At 40.4% G+C, this 22,371-nt stretch overlaps 1 protein-coding gene and 2 long non-coding RNA genes across 4 annotated transcripts in view; 2 read left to right on the top strand and 1 right to left on the bottom strand.

Annotated features, from left to right (window-relative positions):
* Positions 1–22,371, top strand: part of itgb2 (integrin, beta 2) — a 46,787-nt gene that overhangs the window by 17,854 nt on the left and 6,562 nt on the right. For both annotated transcript variants that reach the window (XM_073474098.1, XM_073474099.1), the window contains exons 6-14: positions 517–758; positions 3,867–4,025; positions 4,297–4,392; positions 4,502–4,591; positions 4,754–4,891; positions 6,106–6,296; positions 9,421–9,653; positions 15,678–15,897; positions 16,033–16,247. In XM_073474098.1, the coding sequence (XP_073330199.1) occupies positions 517–758; positions 3,867–4,025; positions 4,297–4,392; positions 4,502–4,591; positions 4,754–4,891; positions 6,106–6,296; positions 9,421–9,653; positions 15,678–15,897; positions 16,033–16,247 (1,584 nt within the window). The remainder of the gene's footprint in view (positions 1–516; positions 759–3,866; positions 4,026–4,296; positions 4,393–4,501; positions 4,592–4,753; positions 4,892–6,105; positions 6,297–9,420; positions 9,654–15,677; positions 15,898–16,032; positions 16,248–22,371) is intronic.
* Positions 1–22,371, bottom strand: part of LOC141002715 (uncharacterized) — a 38,791-nt gene that overhangs the window by 5,930 nt on the left and 10,490 nt on the right. Inside the window, exon 2 of the long non-coding RNA XR_012179646.1 lies at positions 5,627–5,734. This is a non-coding gene — a long non-coding RNA (uncharacterized lncRNA). The remainder of the gene's footprint in view (positions 1–5,626; positions 5,735–22,371) is intronic.
* Positions 9,662–13,984, top strand: LOC141002714 (uncharacterized). The gene is made up of 2 exons (XR_012179645.1): positions 9,662–12,659; positions 13,596–13,984. It is a non-coding gene; the product is annotated as an uncharacterized lncRNA (long non-coding RNA).

Below are 22,371 nucleotides of genomic sequence, written 5' to 3' on the forward strand. Positions count from 1 at the left end.
AACATACTCACCTTGATACAATGGCTAGAAATTTGCCTTGGAGTCTATTGAAATATAGCTTCTGTTCTTCAGCAGCCACATTTTTCCTATAGTTTAGAGTTGTGTTTTACAATCATAAATAGGCCTACATGTTTGCAGCTAATTCAGTCTGATAAAGTTGTGATCTTAAAATAATGATTTAAACTGCATCCCGGCAGCTTGGTAATAACAGCTGATCAACATAGTAATGACAGAAGCAATCAGATTTCATACTGGTTTAGTATGCCAACTGAAACAAAAAAATACGTAATGGAAAGAAATATATGGAAAATTATTAAGTATTAAAAACTATTCAGGTGACCACAGACAATCAGACCCAGTGTAAATTGAACATTATTCCCTATTATTTCAGTTTCCATATAATCACTTCTGTATACATCTCAATGGTCTAAAATGTTTGATAAACTTTTCATGAAGAGCTACCTCAAAGAAAACAAAACAGGAAATACGAACTAATAACCATTTCTACAACTATAGGGTTTGGTGCCTTTGTTGATAAGACGGTCTTACCTTACACTAACACCAACGAGAAGAAACTCCAGAAGCCATGTGATGAGAATTACCAACAGTGTCAGGCTGCCTTTGGCTACAGACATGTGCTTAGTATGACACCAACAGAGGAGAAGTTCAAGAAAAAAGTGACTGAGCAGTCAATTTCTGGGAACTTGGACTCTCCTGAAGGAAGTCTTGATGCCATGATGCAGGCTGCTGTATGTGGGGTAAGGACTAAACCACAGAGAATTCTACATATTGTGAGTAACACATCCAGTATGGGTTTATTAGTAGAAAACAATGAAACTAAAATACTCTGTTTGGGTCCATTCACCAGCATTACCATTGACACTAACACTCATGCAAAATTAACAAAGGCTATGCATTTTAACAGGCTGTCTAAGCTTAGCACAATGGCTGTGCCAGCTGTGAGCCCGAACTTACTGTAGTATGTACAGAAAACTTGACCAAATGACACTGTCAAGACTCAGTAAGGCTGGTTTCAGGGGATGATTTAAAATGTACACCACACCATGACCAAATAATAATAAATATAATATTAGTGTTTTTACATCGAATCTTTTACAATAAGAAATGCCTCTGTTACCTGCCACTGTTTATGATAAAGATATGCACCACTCCTTTAATAAGATATAATAACAATAATAACAATAATATTTATATATAAACAAGAACAACAAAAACAAAACAAAAATACAAGAAATGTACACTTCACTAGAATAAATATACATATATACAGAGCAATAATAATGCCAAAGTTGAAAAACTTTGTGTCTAACACTCAGAGCAAGGAATTGAACAGTTTGATGGCCACAGGCAGGAATGATTTCCTGTGGCGTTCTGTGGTGCATCTTGGTGGGATTAGTCTAGTGCAGAATGTATTCCCTGTGGCTGACCACCACGTCATGGAGTGGATGGGAGCCATTGTCCAAGATGACATGTAATTTGGACAGCATCCTCTCTGACACCACCGTCAGACAGTCCAGCTCCACTCCCACAACGTCACTGGCCTTGCGGATCAGTCTGTTCAGTCTTTTTGCGTCCACTACCCTCAGCCTGCTGCCCCAGCACACAACAGCATAGAGGATAGCACTGGCCACCAGTTACACAGTTTGTGTGAGAAGGAACCCCCTGGGGAACCCCCCACCTCAGCCATGTCGTCAGCACTATGTTGATCAACCCGACAGAGAGGCCCAGGCAATCAGGGATGCCCTTGTCTGTCATGTGGCAAACCGACTTAACCTGGTAGCTCCCTAGAGCCATAAGGACAGGAAAAATCCAGCCATTCATCAGGACTACTTGATTACTATGTGGAAATGGACTGCATAGTCGCTCGGTCTTTCTCTGCTTGCTCCTGGTGTTGTCTCAGGAGGGCATCAAAGATGGTTGTCATGTCCTCTGCTCTTGAAGTAGGCCTTGTGTGTGCACGTGTTCAGAATCGTTGCCTCCTTGGCGGTGCCGCTGATCTCTTGGGCTGGGATATGTCTGATCCAGATCTGTCAACATCTGCTTCCAATGAGCCCACGGAGTCAAGTCTATCTGGTGACTCTTGTTCTAACTAAAAGGAAAAAATTGCCAGTATATTATTAACGGCTAAATTCCACCAGATACGTGTCCGGTCTGGCTCCACTCCGTCACCGATAGGTTTCACTCTAGTCAATGTGTTTACTTCCACTGGCTCCGCTGCATTGCATATCTGCTCCGTCCCAGCTCTGGCAGTCCGGAGCCTTCTGGAGCAGATACGCAGGGCTTCTATTTCTGCCAGATGCCAGAGCACGACACTACAATTCAGCCGAATTTAGGACAGAGCAGACAGGAAGTCAGACACCGAAACAACAACATAACATCCGGTTAATCTTCATAATAAAACACTCTGTGTTGATGCCAGCACAAAAAATCTCAAAAAAGAAACAAATCCAAGCACTTTTTCTAATCCTTCGGTTGGGAACACTTCTTGTTGTTGTGTTTATAACACAAACATATAACTGCGGTAGCACGTGATTATGTAATTATCACGGGAACTCCTCGGTCTCGCAACTCCAGCTGTCCGGCAGTGCTGCGCCATGCTGGAGTCAAAACGCAGCCAGTGGAGGTTGCCAGGCGAGGGACGACAGAGCAAAACCATACCGGAGCCAATCCGCAACAGACATGCATCCAGTGGAATTCTAGAGTAATTTATTTCTAAAAGTTCCATTCCCCTCCTAATAGTGGTTCTAGGAGTCATATGAACACGTTCTCAACCTAGACCTGCAAATGTATAGCAGTGTACATCCTGTAGTGTTCCAAAAACAGGACAGGCTTTTAGTAGCCTACAACATTTTTTAACAGTAAGCACATACAGGAGCTATACCTGTCAACAAGCTGTGAAAAAGGGCTATAGAGTACCGTCAGAATCAGTGTTGTCCATATCAAAACCACCTCCATCGTGCCGGTGCCAAAACACTCCACTGCAGCAAGCCTTTATGACTTCCGCCCAGTTGCACTCACCCCTATCATCACAAAGTGCTTCGAGAGGCTGGTCCTGACTCACCTCAAAACCAGTTTACCACCCACACTGGACCCCTTCCAATTCATCTACCGCCAGAACAGGAGTACAGAAGAGAATGCTGTTCATCGACTTCAGTTCAGCATTCAACACCATCATCCCCTCCAAACTGATCACCAAACTCAGTGACCTGCAACTGGATTCTGGACTTGCTAACCAACAGACCACAGTCTGTTAGGTTAGATAACCACACCTCCTCTGCCCTCACCCTGAGCACTGGCGTTCCACAAGGATGTGTGCTGAGCCCCCTCCTTTACTCCCTCTTCACCTACGACTGCACACCTGCACAAGGTTCAAACACCATCATTAAGTTTGCAGACGACACAACAGTGATTGGTCACATCAGCAATAACAATGAGTCGGCCTACAGGGAGGAGGTCCAGCACCTAACAGTGTGGTGCCACTGCTGCTTCAGACTCTTCCACTTGTTAAGCAATATGGGCCAGGATTTCTCAAATCCTTTGGCAAGCATTCCCATTCTTAAGTCCTGGTAGATTGTGGCATTTCTTTGCTGATTGCCATCTAAAATGGCTGTGATATTCCTTTTGTGAATGAGGCAGAGGAATTGTTTGGTCTCCTCTTCGGTCCACACGTGCCTACTGCTTCCAGACATATTTTCGCAGACACAGCTGATCAGTCATTTAATTTATTTATTTATTTATTTATTTTTGGGGAGGTAGAGAAGTGTTTTATGAAATAAAACTTTCCTTTTAATTTTGCCTTTGAAGTCTTCTTGCTTACATGGCCCCTATCACATATTGTTGTTTAGGACAAAATAGGTTGGAGAAACAGCAGCACTAGGCTGATTGTGCTGACCACTGATGCTGGATTCCATATGGCTGGGGATGGAAAACTGGCTGGCATATTGGAACCCAATGATGAACATTGCCACATGGAAAACAACCTTTATACCAAGAGCACTGAGATGGTATGTATGGAATCACATGAGGTAATCTTAATTGTCTTTTGATTGCCATGCTATTATAAGTGATGGGGAGAAGTAAGACAATAAGACCAAGGTTGTCTTAAATTGAAACTACATCCATTATCGCTACACTGATTTCAAAAAATATTTTTTTCTTCAAAACACACCATTAGTAAGTTTTGTTCAGTGTATGGCCAGTCGTAGTTATTTAAAAGATATAACATGAGCATGAGGTTTCAAAACTTTCTCTGATTTCAATGATTGTTGTTTGCAGGACTACCCCTCTGTTGGACAACTAGCTGTGCAGTTAACAAAAAACAATATTCAGCCGATATTTGCAGTAACACAAAACGTTGAGATGGTTTACAAGGTAAATGAGATGTACTTTTCATTTCTGTTTATTTATCTGTTTTTATTTGTTTATGGAGAACACATTATATTCTTAGTCTGATCGTCATGTTGCGTTATTTTTATTTCAGCAACTTCAGCAAATGATTCCAAACTCAGAGGTGGGAGTTCTGTCAAAAAACTCAGATAATGTTGTTAAACTGATTCAAGACGCCTACCAAGTACGTTGTCAATTCACTACTGGCAAATTTTGCTACCTTTCTCCTTTTATGTATGCACGTGTTTCTTTAAAACTACCTTTTGTTACCAATACATTTTTTCTCATTATTTTGTGCTATTTTGTCTATGTCTGACAACATTCTCAAATATGTAATCCATGACAGAATCTGTCCTCAAAAGTAATTTTGACCCATGACAATCTCCCTGACAATGTAAGAGTTGTCTACACCCCTAAATGTGATCATGCAGGACCAGCAATGGGCAGTGAAGGGGTTTGTGACAAAGTAGGAGCAGGAGAGATGGTAAGTTATTTATGCAGTTTTTTTGTTTGTTTGTTTTTTAATTTTAATTCTAATGTTAATGTATAAAGTGCATGCAGTCCTTGTGAGATCAATTTCTGGTTTTAACATTGAAATGGGTGCGCCCCATAGCCTGTATAAATATTTGGCTATAGTTTTAAAATCAGTTAAATCTGAATTTGTAAAACTAAACATAAATATATAGGCATCAATAAGTCATGTATTGATTATTGCTATTTATTAGCAAATGTTCAGAGAAGTTGTTGAATGCTATTTTAGAAGTCATCTGGCAAACTGAGTACACCTGCTTGGTGCAAAACCCTCACCTGAACAGTTTCTGGAAGGCAGGTGTCTGACTGATGGACACAGTATATAAAGCCCATGCCAAACTTCTTGCAAATAGAAAATGCATAGTCGGGTATTTTTCAGTGGCAATTTTTGCCCGCATGTGATTCATATTTTGTTATAATATTGTATCAAATGTACATTGTCATTTAGTTTGACAGGATGAATCCTGCATTTGGCTGAATCCACTCAAAATCCAGAATGCAGCACCTGTCTGCAGGGTGTGTGTGGAGGTTCGGGTGTATTTATATGAGCTTTGAAAAGGAAAAACAGCTCTAACCTCTGGCTATACACAAACCAAATTGCCTGTAGTAATCTGATTTTAGACAAGACATGGATACATAAAGGGCATGGTTTCAAGACTCCTGCAACTCGAGAAAACACATGACCCACCGACATACTCTTCTCTTTTCTTGCAATTAGTTAAGAGCTGGTCCACCGTTCCACAAGCAGCACTGCATCCATGTTGATTCTTATGAATAAGAGGTTCAGCAAAGGTCTCTGAGGAAGACAAAAAACTCGGTGTTAAGGCACCAGAGATGCAGATACTGAAATCTCTGGACATATTTGGGCTGTTGTGATAGACACACCTCTTCAATGTTGCATGCAGGTTAAAAGCAATGTCTGTATGTTTATACGTGTATTCCCATGATTGCATACTGAAATAAGTGCAGAAAAATGACGATGCCCGTGCAGACTGGGTTTGGTGCAACTAAGATTACAAGATTCTGTAAAATATGATTCAGTAAGATCTAGAAAGGCATTGAATATTCATATTTAGGAGGGAGAACAAGCATATGAATATTTTGACCACTGAATTTGAATTTGAAGTATTTTGGTTGTACATCTAAAACCTTAATTGCCCTCTCCAGATTTCCTTTGAAGTCACTGTGACGGTGGACTCATGTATGGAGAACAAATCTTTCACTATCAGACCACTGGGCATCAAAGATACGTTGACAGTGACTTTATCTACAAACTGTGAGTGTGAATGTGAAGACCCCAAAAGCAGTAACCACCCACACTGCAAGGGCAAGGGAAGAGTTAGTTGTGGTATTTGCAGGTAAGCTCTACACCTCCTACAGAATGACTTTGTCATAGAGTTGGCATGTACTTGAAGTTCTATTTATTTCTTAAGTTACAATACGTGTTGGGTATATTTGATACATTCATGTGTGTTTCTTGGCCTTGCATGCATATATAAAATAAACATGGTTATTCTAGCTGCCTGTGTCTTCAACACATACAATCCTAGCATCAGTCATTTGTTCAAGAATGTAAAATGACCAATGTTTATTGCTGTCCCTTGTAAAGAGGAAGGAAGGACTTAGCTGGATGTTGTCGTGCAGTAAAACCATTTACCCCCAATTGATGCAAACATGCTAAAACACTTGAGGCACAACGGCACTGCCATCCATTTATTCTGGGCCTGGTGCCACCTTGTGGGATTAAAGACTCATGTCAAGTCTTTATGCAAAGTACAACCGATACAACCACTCACATTTGTTTGATTCTCTCAGGGATAGTCAGCCATAGGTGTTTTCTGTCCCAACACAATTATGTAAAAGCTCTTCAAGAAATGTAAAAAAGGCTGATTGTAGCGTTCAATGCTACCCTATTAATATGATATCACTGGAATGCTACCAAGACTGCAAAGGAAATTAATGCTTGGGAACCTGGTGGATATACAGTTTTTGGGATAATAACTGTTAGCTATACATCAATATTATGGCAACCTGAGAAATAACTATCCAATCAGTACTGATTATGGAAATGATGTGCTTATTGTTAAGCACGACCGCAAAACTGAGACCCATAAGAGGGAAGAGAGAGCCAGCTTAATTTAAGGCTGTAGCTTTAAATAGGCTGTTCAAAAGAGTGTCTTGGGGGATGGGTGACTTTGACACAAGACACCACAATCCTTAATCCATGTTCTACCAACAGACAATGTTCATTTCTTCTAACCGTGCATATGATTTTTTTATTACCTTAAATAGACAAAGTTCCAGGCACCCATATTAAAGCTAGGGTTGGTTAGTTTTTGTGGATGCATGTTTTGATATATTTGTAGAACATCTCTCAACTGTGGTAGAAATTCTTATAATTTCCTGGTGAGAGAATAAACATGCTCAATTGACCAAGCTTTGAGTATCTTAATATAAGGAAATCATTGAATATTACATTACAAATTATACTAAGCAATAGACAGTCAGTAAACAATATCAGCAAACTCAGACAGCAAACCAGTCACATCAACTATCCTGCTGAATAGGGACAGAGCTCTTTCCCCCGAGTGGGTTAGAGAAGTCTGACATTTTCTCTGTGTTAAAGCACAGGCTTTTATGCATCAGGTTTACATAAGTTGAAGGTCTCTAGCTAAGCAGTTCTCTTGTTTGTTGTTTGCCAGGCATCGGACCTTGTACCTCCTGTCCCTAGAGCATGAGGCTTTAATGTTTGTTAAGACAGTTCATATGTGGTCGTTCTCCTCTCCTGGACAGAGAAACAGGTTTCATCAGCATTTATACAAGAAGAATTACTTTAGGTTATTCAGTTCAGGTCATTCAGTTCAGATTTCTCTTACATCAACATCCAGACACTAATCAATAAATGAAATGCTCTGACAAATAAAATTTAAAAAATCACGTTACTGTGGCTTCTGCAGGCCTCTAATAAGCCCATCCAATTTTCATTTGGTCCGAAAAGATTAGACAGGCTACCTGTCTGTCTTTCTAAACAGATGCCCGAGTCTAAGAGCTCCAGCTAACACACGGGTGTATTCAAATCTGGGGAAGAGCAGCTGGCACCCAAAGACCACACAGACTGTCAGTAAGTTAAAACAATGCTTTTATCGAAAGGGTTGTTTAAAAATAAACAACAATAATTTTGAAAGAATTTAAAAATTTAAATGTTGTCTGGGCAATTGCTTGACTTTAATAAAGGTCTACCGCAACAACAACATGAAAAGAGTCTTAAAAGTCTTCATAAAACAAGAAGGTTCAGCTGGTCAGGTCCTCTCTGTCTTACTCTCCCAATGGATTGCTGCTTTCCATTGTTAAACAAAAAGGGCCATAATCTTGCTGTTAACAATTTATTTGCACAGGCAGATCAACCCAAAATCCATACGAAGAACATGCTTGTCAAACCAACATACAAAGCAAAACTACAAAAAAACAAAAGAGATAAATTGAGATAAGCTCAGTCTCATCAGCCTAGTGCCCATGGCACATAATCATTCTCCAACAGCAGGGAACATTCTAAAGTTGGCAGTTGAATTGCTTTTAAAACTATAAAAAAGGTACAAGGTAATTTAATGAGCATTATACAACACAGGGTTGCAGATATACAGTTATTAATAAACATATATTGATTTATTCCTATTGCATGTTTTGAATTTGCTTCGCAATAACTGTAAACAGCAGCAAAATGACGGTGATAATATTGTCAGCATCTTCACTTCTAAAGTTCGACATCAGAGAAACAATGTCCATCCACCTTGACTGTGTGTGAACACCACCTCTCCTCGTCCAGCTGTAGTCCTGCATCTCTGTGGGAACAAGAGTATCTGATTTCACTTTCCCAGCCTGAGTCCCATTTGTCCATTTCCTTTTCCTGTGTTGGGACATTAGCCAGAGGCATGCTAGATTAGCATGGCTCTTATTCCGATTCTCTTCCTGCCTGGGGCAGTCAGTCTGGTCAGGATGGTTGTAAGACACCGCATGGCGTGATGGTCTGAAAGTCTGCTGCTCTTAATCAGAAACACCCACTCCAATGCTGATGACAGTATTTCTGCCCTAAGCGTGTTTCAACAATAAAGCCAAAAAAATGACATCTTAAAAAACAAAACTAGTGTAATTTGAAGGAGCTACCAGCCGCTGCATCTCCATGTGCCGCCGTTGCCATAGCAAAGTGCACACTGATCATGCAAATCCAAAAATACAGTAGACCAAACTTAACAGGGCAAAATAGTTGAATATGCCATACCAATCACTCTAAGAAAGAGGATTAGTGTATACAACAACACAAATAGGAAATGAAAGGACAAAAATTTACTTAATGGACAATCAAAACTGATTATGGAAAATATTATAAAATGCATTATAGAGGGAGGGATGCTAGCGAAAAAAGAGGAAAGCCCTTTGTTTGCCAATTTTAGATTTGATTGCTCTCTCTAACTTGTCCTTATTCAGCTGCAGTGGAGGCTTCGTCGGTCAATTCTGCGAGTGCTCCATTGGCGATAAAGATGAGCACTCCCTGCGAGCATCTTGTCGGAGGCACAATGGCACCGAGTGTGAGGGTCAAGGAGATTGTGTGTGTGGCAGGTGCCAGTGCCATACCACAGAGAGTGGAAGCAGTTACCATGGTGACTTCTGCGAGTGCGACGATGAACATTGCGAGAAGTCCCACAATAAACTATGTGGAGGTAGAGTTTCAGTCATTCTCATTTAATCTGCATTTTAAAGTGTCAAAGCAAAAGTATATCATCAATGAAGGCAGGACTTTAAAATGTTTTTTTAAAAGTCTCAAGGGCTTTCTGCTAGAAAGCCATTTCTAACATCCCTTTGAAAGGGTCTATTTTAACCCTGATCTTTTCCTAAACCTTACCAAGTAGTTTTTTGCCTGAATGTATCCAAGTAGGTTTGTAGTCTAAACCTAACCAAATTGCACAGACAAATGAAAAAAGAAAAAGGAAATTAAAAGTGATTTAAGTCTAAAAATATGTCTATGTACTATTAGTATATCAGTTCATTCCATACAGGACAGTAACCCACTCTCATGGGTGAATATACCGTTTTCAACCCATTCATCAACCAAGACCTGCTCCCTATGTTGAATTTGTCACAAATTATGCTATGCCCCGACTTCATAAGGCTGAGCACAAACAACAGGAGTTTATGGCCGTTTTAAACCTGATTCATCCCTCCCGACAACTGGATTATATGGTGATGCCTACTGAACTGCTTGCAGACTCATTGGGGCCATCTTGTTTAATATCAAATGAACACCCTGAAAAAAGGGACATGGTGGGTTTACGAACATGCATTTAGTGATTACTAGACAATTCATTTACAGTGGCTTGCAAAAGTATTCATACCCCTTAAACTTTTCCACATTTTGTCACATTACAACCACAAACGTAATGTACTCTATTGGGATTTTATGTGATAGATCAACACAAACTGGTGCATAATTGTGAAGTGGAAGGAAAATGATACATGGTTTTCAATTTTTTTTTACAAATAAAAAACCAGAAAAGTGTGGCGTGCAAAAGTATTCAGCCCCTCTGAGTCAATACTTTGTAGAACCACCTTTTGCTGCTATGACAGCTGCAGGTATTTTAGGGTATGTCTCTACCAGCTTTGCACATCTAGAGACTGAAATTTTTGCCCATTCTTCCTTGCAAAATAGCTCAAGCTCAGTCAGATTGGATGGTGAACAGCAATTTTTCAAGCCAGAGATTCTCAATTGGATTTAGGTCTGGACTTTGACTGGGCCATTCTAACACATGAATATGCTTTGATCTAAACCATTCCATTGTAGCTCTGGCTGTATGTTTAGGGTCATCATCCTGCTGGAAGGTGAACCTCTTCCCCAGTCTCAAGTCTTTTGCAGACTCTCACAGGTTTTCTTCCAAGACTGCCCTGTATTTGGCTCAATCCATCTTCCCATCAACTCTGACCAGCTTCCCTGTCCCTGCTGATCCCCACAGCATGATGCTGCCACTACCATGTTTCATGGTTCATGGTGGGGATGGTGTGTTCAGGGTGATGTGCAGTGTTAGTTTTCCGCCACACATAGCGTTTTGCATTTAGGCCAAAAACTTCAATTTTGGTCTCATCTGACCAGAGCACCTTCCTCCACATGTTTGCCATGTCCCCCACATGGCTTGTGGCAAACTGCAAACGGGACTTCTTATGGCTTTGTTTCAACAATGGCTTTCTTCTTGCCACTCTTCCATAAAGGCCCAATTTGTGGAGTGCACAACTATTAGTTGTCAGAGTAGACAGACTCTCCCACCTGAGCTGTGGATCTCTGCAGCTCCTCCAGAGTTACCATGGCCCTCTTGGCTGCTTCTCTGATAAATGCTCTCCTTGCCCAGCCTGTCAGTTTAGGTGGACGGCCATGTCTTGGTAGGTTTGCAGTTGTGCCATACTCTTTCCATTTTCGGATGATGGATTGAACAGTGCTCTGTGAGATGTTCAAAGCTTTGGATATTTTTTCATAACCTAACCCTGCTTTGAACTTCTCCACAACTTTATCCCTGACCTGTCTGGTGTGTTCCTTGGGCTTCATGATGCTGTTTGTTCACTAATGTTCTCTGACAAACCTCTGAGGCCTTCACAGAACAGCTGTATTTATACTGAGATCAGATTACACACAGGTGGACTCCATTTACTAATTAGGTGACTTCTGAAAGCATTTGGTTGCACTGGATTTTATTTAGGGATATTAGAGTAAAGGGGGCTGAATACTTTTGCATGCCACACTTTTCAGTTTTTTATTTGTAAAAAAAATTGAAAACCATGTATCATTTTCCTATTGTAACGTGACAAAATGTGGAAAATTTCAAGGGGTATGAATACTTTTGCAAGCCAGTGTATGTTTCTCTCTCAGACATGTTTTAATTTTGTAGAACTAGTTTAATCTTGAGGGATATACAGTCTACTAGTCTCAATCATGTTGAAATGACTCAAAGGAGTTATGTTTCATTTAAAATGGAAATCCCCGCCTCCTGAAAACAGAGACAATAACAGCCAAGGACCTGTACAGGCTGCACCATTTTCTCTCTTGTGTCAGAGGATTTGTTGTGGACCTCCAGGACTTTCTACACAGTGAAGGTAATTAAAACCTATCAAATCAGTAAGAGTTAGAGATGGTCTGTTAATATGCGTTATTTTTACTGAGCTATCACCCAGTTTATCTGCCAGTAAGCAACTTGAGCCAATTAATGTTAATGCAGATGTGAGCTAGCTACTATTCACTAGTCAAACTCTCTTAAATAGCTTTTAAAACCTTATCTGTAACACGTGTTTCATGAAATGTGTGCAAAAGATGTGCTGTTGAGTTCATGCAACAGTGTCAAACTACTCCTTTTCTCTTCTTTTGATTTATGACTGCATTTAATTCATTAGATGGTAATCTTCACCAAGCAGTTGGGAAAAATAAAAATTTGAAAATAACTTATTTTAGTTGTTGTCCATCAGTCATACCTTAATTGTATTAAATGATTGCAAGTTTAATGTCTTACTAAATCTCAGCTGTATGTATTTTTATGTTATTATTCTTTTTTTTTTTAGATACATGCTGAATTTGTGTATTACCACCATCCACTGCATTCCAGATGTACAACCTCACAAGCTGCTGAAGATATTTGTAAAGAGAGGACAGAGCCAAAACACTGGCGATCATTTTGGTAGCCATGGCCATGGTACGAGTGCATTCTGAAAAAACAACAACAACACTGTTCTGTTGCTGCACAAATCGCTGCAAATATGAATGAGGAATAAGAATTCTAACCTGCTGGGGTTTTTTTTTTGCTGATCTCTGTCTTGACCAGGATGACAATGTTTTGGACGAGAGGCATGGGACTCAGTACTGTCTTTACTATATCTACTATGTATACTACAAGTACTACATGTTTTACGCAGTTAGTTATTTTATCAAGGTTCAGTATTTTAAGATTTTATGTGTCCTCTCTTCTCAAGCTCTAAATATTACAATAGTCACCAGTTGAATGCCTTTTCACCGTTAGTACAACACTCAAAGGCCACATTTAGGTTGAAGGAGTTGTTGGTGCCTCTAATCATTCCTCCTTTCCACACTGGCTTCCTCTGACCATAATGAAATGTAGAGATGGGAGACAAAATACAAAGTCCTTGTTCTTCGCAAAAAATACATTCTTAGCTTCAGCTCAATGAAATAGACAGAGTATATTAAGTATATTACTGAGCCCTCAGCAGTCTGACTCAGACAAAATAGTGGCTATTTTCATCCTGACAGTCATTCTATTTTTATAGGTTTGCTGTCACTGTCAAAAAGATGATTTGGAACTAAAAACTTCAAATGAATTTCTAACTTAGATTGTTGAAGCCTTTTATTAACTTGATCTTAATTTCAGAACAAGGTCTGAGGATATTTTCCTCAATGTCAGTCAGTGTGGTCATGTCATGAAGTCATCACTTCACAGACTATGGATAGAGGGAATGATTACACACACCAAGATCTCTTTCAGCCTGTATATGGCCTGTGAGTGTAGTTCATGTTATGTTTATGTCTGTGCACATTCCTGACTCTAACAGACTTAACTGTTTAATGTCGACATTTAATCTCATCTTGTTTTATTTTGGGAATTTGGATTCTACAGGTCACAGATCATGAAGCTCTCATCCAGGGATCGATTGAGCAGCCCACAGTGGGGATACATGTTATGAAAGACAAAGATACCAGTCTCTACCTCAACGAGGAGCCCGATGATCTGGTGCAAGAGTGCATGTTACATTTAACAACACTGACTGTTGGCATCTGAAAAAGTTTGAAGTACAAATTGTATTCCTTATGAGACAGCATTGGTTGATATCGGTGTATGATGGAAACGTTTGGTGATGTAGAGAATTGATGTCACCAGGTTGAAACACTTGCATCTGAAGTGTAGTATTTTTCCCAGCCGAGAATATTCGACATTTTATGTGATTTTTTTTATCTTTGCACATTTAATGTTGCGAATATTTACTGTAATAAAGGTTGTAACTGTTCCATGATTTGCAAACTGTTCCATCATTTTCAACAGGGAAAAAGTGTTAGTTAAAAATGTAAAATCTAATTGAAAAATATTTGACATCAACATTATTAGATAAATAATTATTGATTAATTAAATTGTTTTAATATTAATTTAATTTAATTTTCTTTCTTGTATTTATATTCAAACAAATATTTAGACTAAATACTGTGTATAAACAAAATTAATTAATTGTAATTTAACTATTATATCTATTAAAATGTAATTAACATCAGAATATTTAAATAACAAATAGTGTTGCAATAAAAGGGATTAATTGTGTTGGAATAAAGTGATGAAATTGTATGGGAGTAAAATGATAAAGGAGTACATATATAATTTACTTTATCGAAACACATTTCAATCACTTCTTATCAACAATTATGATTACTTGTGTTGATTGAACACACATAGTTTGTATTGCTTTCACCCAATTTTGTGAGTTTCTGCCAAAGCAAATGTCTGTGTGCAACCAGTGTCCACTATTGAATTGTGTAAGTCCAATGCATTATTTTTTTCAGTGTATGATTTAAAATCTAGATGACTATGACTGTCATCAAGTCAGTACTTTCACAGTAGCCAGTGAGATGTCCAGGAGGCTAACATTACTACTACTTAGTACTGTTCATTTTTTTAAACTGACATGAAAACTCAGTCCAAGTATTATGTGGCTTGTTACACATATACTGTACATACAATAACAGATGACAATAGCGCCAAACAACACAGGGCATCAAATCCATTGACATATACACGTAGACAGCACATCGGCTCATTGCCACTATGTGTCTAAATCGCCACCATATCAGATATTCAAGGGTTTAGGACATAGCTATGTGGAGAAAAAAGTTCTGTCTCCAGTGACATTAATCTTAATAGTTAGGCAGTAATCACTGCGAGATGCTCTACTGAGGGTTGTGTATCAATGTTATAGGCTGACCGAATCAGCCTTCTAAAGATGTAGAAAATAATTTTAATAATAGGGGAGAATTTACAACAAATGTACAGAAAGCTAGGGATATTGCTTTTTCTGTCTATGTCCCTGTCATTATCTTTCTTGTGCTCAAGGTCATAACACAACACCTAGATTTTCTTAGAGGTTCATTTGAAACACATAACAGGTATACTGCACCACAAAATAAAAAGACCACCATCTTTATATCTTTCTTAGAGGATAATTTGTGACACATTACAACACACAACAATTAACAGTCCACAAACCTGCTGCCACCAGTGTAACACGTTAACTATAAACTTGATTCTTACTTAATTGAACTATTTTACGCTGTGGGTAAAGCAAGAGCAGGAGGACACCTTTGTCTGTGTAACTTGTTTGACTTGGCGATAGCTCTGCTGTGGGGTTAGCTGACAGCCATGGTGGGGTCTCTGCTGTGGGGTTAGCTGGTGGCCCTAGCGTTGGCTCTGCTGTGGTGTTAGCTAATGGCCCTAGCAGTGGCTCTGCTGTGGGGTTATTTGGGCTTTCTATTCCAGAGTTGCTCATGGTTGTTTGCATGATCAAGTCTAAACATTCTATTAGCTGCTGGCTGGTGGGCTGAAGCTGCTTTTGTGTTACTGTTGATCTTGATGCTTTACTTGATTTTTGACATTGTCAAATGTCCATAAAAGTATATCAGCACTCTAACTCTCCTCTCCTCCTGTACAACTTGTAGGAAATGGTAAGTGCAACTGTGGCAAATGTGAATGCTTTCAAGGCTATGAGGGTTCAGCCTGTCAGTGCAGGACATCTATCGAGGGCTGTCGAACACCTAACAGCACTGTGTGCTATGGCAGAGGGACCTGCACGTGTAATCAGTGTGAGTGTAACGAGGGATACCAGCGTCCATGGTGCCATGAATGCCTTGGCTGCCCTGACCCTTGCCAGACCAAATTGTAAGGAGTCCAAATTCATACTCAGTGTTTACACTCAAATTATTTTTAAACATTTGGTTTAGTATTTGGTCATGATTTACTACTATTGCTGTAGTAATGTAGTAATGCTATTGTTGCTATCAATATTTCTTTCAGGAACTGCATTGAATGCCTTGGCTTTGACTCAGGTCCCTTTAAAAAAAACTGCAGTGCGGCTTGCAGCAAGAGCATCTATCATGAGATGGTGGATCAGTTACCCATACCAAGCAAGTGGTGCAAGCAGAAGGACACAGAGGGCTGCTGGATCAATTTTAAGCTGGACCAGTTGGTCGGAGAGGATAACTATAAAGCAGAAATTCTGAAACAGAGAGGTAAGCTGCTGATGAACTTGAAAGACTCTTCATATGTGACAAAAGACCAAAAGAAAAATGTATTTGTTAGAATGCAGTTTTCAGTGGTTGTGCTATTTGAAAACATTAAAGAAGACCAGGAGTCTGCTAGCAGTTCTGTGAAGTTGTACTAAGGAACAGCGGCACTTTGAGCTAAATGCTAATGCTAGCATGGTGTCGTGTCTATGCGACTACATATTACTAAAATAATCAAGCTTACTCGGAGGTAGAGTTCACACATGAAAACATAACTTGGTTTACTTTTGTTTTTTGCACACAATGTTTTACATGCGCATGGCGAATAACCAATAGGAGAACAGTGCATAGGGGAGTGCTTCCACATAAAGAAATAGATCCTTATTAAACATTACACTCCTCCCCTTTTAGATTAACACTACACAACTAAATATGCAAACTCATTAATTTTCTGCAACAGTCGAATACAAAAAAACATTCTGCTTTACAGATCCTGTTTGAAATGATACAGTGTTTGTTTTAGTACAGTTTCTTTTCTCATTTTTTTTTTTTTGTTTTTTTGTTTTTTAGAGAACAGTCCATAACTTTGTTACAGCCACCTGTACATAAGACAGTTCATTACAACTCCAGTCTTTCGGGTGGTGCCCTGATTCTTTCTGGGTAACGCCTTGGACCCTGTGGTGTCTTCTCTGGGGACACACTTTCCTTTGCAGGTGTCGTGGTTTTTGGGGTCTCGTGAATAGGACTGAGCAGTGGGTCTGGTGGTGAATCTGGTTTTGAGTCTTGTTGGTTGGATGCAGGCAGCTCAGAGGTGCTGTTTGGCTGCACATTCAGTAACTATCTACATGACGTCTCCATGTCTGCTCTCCAACATCCACCTCATACATCAGTGGCCCATTTCTTGTAACGATCCGTCCCGGTGTCCACTTGTTTTCTCGATAGTCACATGCCAGAACTCGCTGTCCAACATCAAAACTCCTTGCTGCCTCACTGGGCAATGTAGTGAATTGCTTGTTCTGCACTTCCCTCTGCAAGTTGGGTTTTAAGAGGTCAATGCGAGATCTCAAAGACCTCATAAACAGCATTGCTGGAGTTTGATTTGTTGTTGAATGTACAGAGTTCCGATACACAAAAAGAAAATTGTCCACTTTATGCTGAAGGGTGACGTTTTCCTTTCCCATGGCTTTGATTGACTTCTTAAAGGTTTGAACGAACCGTTCTGCCAACCCATTCGTTGCAGGGTGGTGTGGAGCTGACTTGAAGTGCTTGATGCCATTTTTGCTCAGGCAGGCCATTTCTGGAGAAGATGTTACTGAGCACAGAAATGGTCCTTTCTGAGGTTGTGGATTCCATTTGTATCGCCTCTGGCCATTTTGAGTGGGCATCCACAGCTATTAAGAACATGGAGTTAATGAATGAAAATTCATGAACTCAATAAACTCCATTCCCACTTCCTTTATTAAAACATTTTATAGCTCTTTTAAGAATGATTTACTTAACATTGTAAATTATTCTCTTCAGATGGGTGTTTTTCCTAAGCTCTTAAGACTGCCACAGTCAAACCCTTTCTGAAGAGAAGCAATTTCGATCCCTCCATACTTAATAATTACAGACCAGTATCCAATCTACCATTTTTAAGCAAAATTTTAGAGAAACTTGTTTTTGAAATGTATCAATCAGGTTTTAGGATAAACCATAGCACTGAGACTGCACTAGTAAAAATTGTAAACGATCTCAGGTTAAATTTGGACAGGACGGACTTCCGGTCAGGGCGGATGCGGAGTAAACGCTTCACCCCCGCTCTCCCACACTCTTTTTCAATTTTTATTTTTCAAGTCCTCTCTCCGCCTCTTACTGCCCGAAGCAGCACCGCAGTGAGACTACAACACCACGACACGCTTTAAAATGGCAAGTAAGAACGCAAAACAAAACAAAAAAGACTCTATGCCCCCCCAACGCTGCAGCTGCTGACGAGCTTAGCATGGCCGCGCTAACAAGCCTCTTAAATCATCACAAGGCCGACCTAGCTTCGGAGTTTAAGATATCCTTCTCAGCGCTGGAGGCCAAAATAGACCTTGTCCAAACAACTGTGTCCAGCCACGGCCAACGCATCGCCTCTCTGGAGACTAACGCGGACTCGGTAGATGGTTGCCTGCTTAGCCTTAAGGCAACGTGTGCTGAGCTAACCGTGGTTAGCGAGAAGCTAAAAGCTAAGACAGCTGACCTAGAGGCTCGTAGCCGCCACAATAATGTCCGTATTATAGGACTTTCTGAGTCGATTGAAGGCCCACGACCAACCGATTTTTTTTCTGCACTGCTGTTCCAACTTCTGGGCGAGGAAATACTACCGACGCCACCTGTGCTGGATCGAGCACACAGGTCCCTGGCCCAAAAACCTAAACAAGGCGAGAGACCACGGCCCATCATCGTCCGGTTCCACGACTACCAAACTAAGGAAAAGGTTATCCGTGAAGCCCGCAAGAGGAGGTCCGACCTACAATATCTGGGGAAACCTGTGGCTATCTTTGAGGACTTCTCCCCCGAGGTGATGGCACAACGGGCTACGTATCAAGAAGTCATGGCCCTCCTCTACAAACGCGGGTTGAAACCCAGTCTCCGCAACCGGCGAAGCTGTATCACCGCGAGCAACGGGGAAAAAAATCCTACTTTCGTCGGTTGTAAAGGCTAAAGAATACCTTTCCAGTGGAAACACTTAAAATGACCCTCGATCACACGGTAACAGTGACCTGCTAACTGGCCGCTTGTCATTTTGCTATCAGTGAACATTAAAAAATGTGGACTGTATAATGCTAACGGCATGAATACTTCACAAGCAACGGGTAGCTTGTTCTGCCTAAGGGCTGAATGTTTACGTATAGTTAACCCCCTTTCAACTGAACATCTTTATACTGTGTAAGAGGCACCAGTTGTATTCCATGTCCAGGTCTGTTCATGTTGATTTTTACATGGAAGCTAATAACAGTAGATATTCGTGGATGCACAAATTTCACTCCTTGATCCTAACTTCTACTGTAAGGTTAATGTTCCTTTTTTAGGGCCTGAGAGGCCTACTTTTCAGCGTTACCTTTGGTGCTAAATGGTTCTTCATGTGTAAAGATTCTTGTTTTACAATTACACTGCAATTATCATTAGAGAGAGATTACTAGGCAATGGTGTAACACAACACCTCTTTCCTTTATTTGTTTATCTCTCTTTACATTTTGGGTTAATTTTGGTTTGTGTAGCCTTTCCACTATATACTGTGTGTATGTATATCATTATCCAGTGGGGCTGTTTTGCAAGAAGGCGTTATAAGTCCTCCTGGTTTATGGCCTGGATAATTAGGCCTAAGTTTGGACAAAATGTTTTATGTTCTGTCTCTGTTGAGGCTCTCTTATTCTCATAATTTGGAGAGAGGTTGGGCAGTGTTTCTCTGCAATGGGAATGGGGTAGTTTGAAAGCAAGATCTGCATTGTATCTAGGGAGATACTCAGTGTTTGTGTGTGTGTGTGTGTGTGTGTGTGTGTTTCTTTCTTTGTTTTTTTTTTTTCTTTTTCTTCTTGCTTTTGAACCTTCCTCTGTTGTTTCTGACCCAAATTGGCGGTATGTCATGGTACTGGACAAATTGCAGAACACTCCTGTGGTCCTGGCCTCAATATATGCTCCAACTTGGGACGATGATAAATTTATGTCCAAAATTTTTTCTAGCATCCCAAACGCTGCAGATCATCACATAATAATTGGAGGTGATTTTAACCAGGTCCAGGACCCTGATCTTGATAGATCATTCACCAAACAATCTAGTCTGTCTAAGGCGGCCAACATGTTAAAGTTTCATGCAGACCAATTAGGCCCATCTGATCCGTGGAGAACTATGCATCCTTATACGAAAGCTTTCTCTTTTTTTTCACATGTCCATAGGTCTTACTCTCAGATCGACTTCTTCCTACTCGATAATAGATTGTTAGACAGCATACAGTCGTGTGAGTACCACAGCATAGTAATTTCCGATCACTCTCCTGTCTCTTTAAACATTAACCTTTCCCAGGGCAAATTGCCTACCAAACCCTGGAGATTCAATTCCCACTTATTATCTGAACTGAAATTCAAGGACTTTCTAATCAATCAGATCCAGTTCTTCTTCGACACAAATGACACACCGGATATTGGTAGCGACGTACTTTGGGAGTCCCTCAAAGCTTACTTGCGTGGTCACATTATTTCTTTCATCTCTAGCTTTAGGAAGTCGGAGCACTCTAAATTGAAACAAATATCAGACGAAATACTAAGGTTAGACACCCAATATTTTGTCGACCCCTCAGATGCACTGTATAAAAATCGAGTACAGCTCCAATCACAGTATAACTTATTAACCTCCGGCCAGATTGAGAAACAACTTTTACACACCAAGCAACGCTTTTTCGAGCAGGGTGATAAAGCAGGCAGACTCCTAGCATACCAAGCACGAACTGAGGCTGCATCCAGACTTATACCTAGGATTAGGTTAGCTTCTGATGACACCACATCCAATCCTACCACTATTAACAATGCGTTTGTTGACTATTACTCTAAACTGTATTCCTCCGAAACCTCTCCGTGTGATTGGGATGGCCCAAACCCCCTTGACCTGCTCACGTACCCTCAAATCGACCCAACGGTTGCTACTGAGCTAGGTGCACCAATCACGATCTCTGAGGTTAAAGATGCAATAAGTTCTTTACAGAGTAATACATCGCCAGGACCTGATGGTTTTACCACAGAATTTTACAAGACCTATTCCGCAACTCTTGCCCCGATACTAGTTAAGGTTTTCAATGATGCTTGGGTAAAAGGTCTGTTACCACCCACAATGTCAGAGGCTTCAATTACACTGTTATTAAAAAAGGACAAAGATCCGCTTCTCTGTAGTAGCTATAGGCCGATTTCCCTCCTGAACGTAGATTTTAAAATACTAGCGAAAGTTCTAGCTGGCCGTCTCCAGAGAGTCATATCGTCCTTAGTCAATCCTGACCAAACTGGCTTCATTTCAGGAAGGCATTCATCTTCAAACACACGTAGGTTACTTAATATTCTCTATTCTCCCTCTACTGATTCTCCCAAACTTGTTTTGTCCTTAGACGCTGAAAAAGCGTTCGACCGTGTAGAGTGGAGATACCTTTTTTACGTTCTTAATAAATTTTGCCACAGCCCTGACTTTGTGGATTGGATAAAACTTCTCTATGCTTCTCCCTTAGCCTCTGTCAGCACTAATGGTATTAAATCACGCCTATTCTCCCTGCATAGAGGCACTCGACAGGGTTGTCCCCTCTCCCCGCTATTGTTTGCCTTGGCAGTCGAACCCCTGGCCATTTGGTTGCGGAGTGAGAACGGGTTCGAAGGTATCACACCATGGACAGCTTCACAAAATTTATTTTTATGCTGACGATCTTTTATTATACATATCCAACCCTGCCTCCAGTCTCCCTATAATTTTAGATATTTTTGAGAAGTTTGGGAAGTACTAATACGTACTGGTTACAAACTTAATTTGGGAAAAAGTGATTACATACCAATTAATCCTGCCGCTGACCTTCTCCCGCATGGTCTCCCTCCCTTTAGGAAGGCCACAGATGGTCTTAAGTACCTCGAAATCTTAGTGACAAGATCATTTTCTGAACTGTTTGCCAAAAATTACAACCCATTACTCGAACGTTGTAAATTAGATCTTGCCAGATGGTCCTCTCTCCCCCTCTCTTTGATTGGGCGGGTCAACTTGATAAAAATGTCACTACTCCCACAATTTCTTTACCTTTTTCTAACATATACCTGTCTTCATAAGGAAATCTTTCTTTCCAATCCAATCTTGATCAGCTGATTAGCTCCTTTCTTTGGAGCAATAAACGGGCACGAATTGGTCGAACAGCTCTCTGGCTTCCTAAATCCCTAGGAGGATTAGCGCTCCCAGATTTCTGCTACTATTACTGGGCCTGTAATATCAACAAACTTCTCTTCTGGAACACTGGTAAAGCAGTACCCGAATGTCCGCAGTGGGCTCTGCTTGAAATTTCCTCCTCACGTTTTTTGCCTTTGGTCTGTGGTGTGCTCCCAACTTCCATTGTTAGTTAAACAGGTTAGCCCTAATCCAATTGTA

This window comes from Pagrus major, chromosome 9 (assembly GCF_040436345.1).
Source record: "Pagrus major chromosome 9, Pma_NU_1.0".
Classification (NCBI taxonomy): domain Eukaryota; kingdom Metazoa; phylum Chordata; class Actinopteri; order Spariformes; family Sparidae; genus Pagrus; species Pagrus major.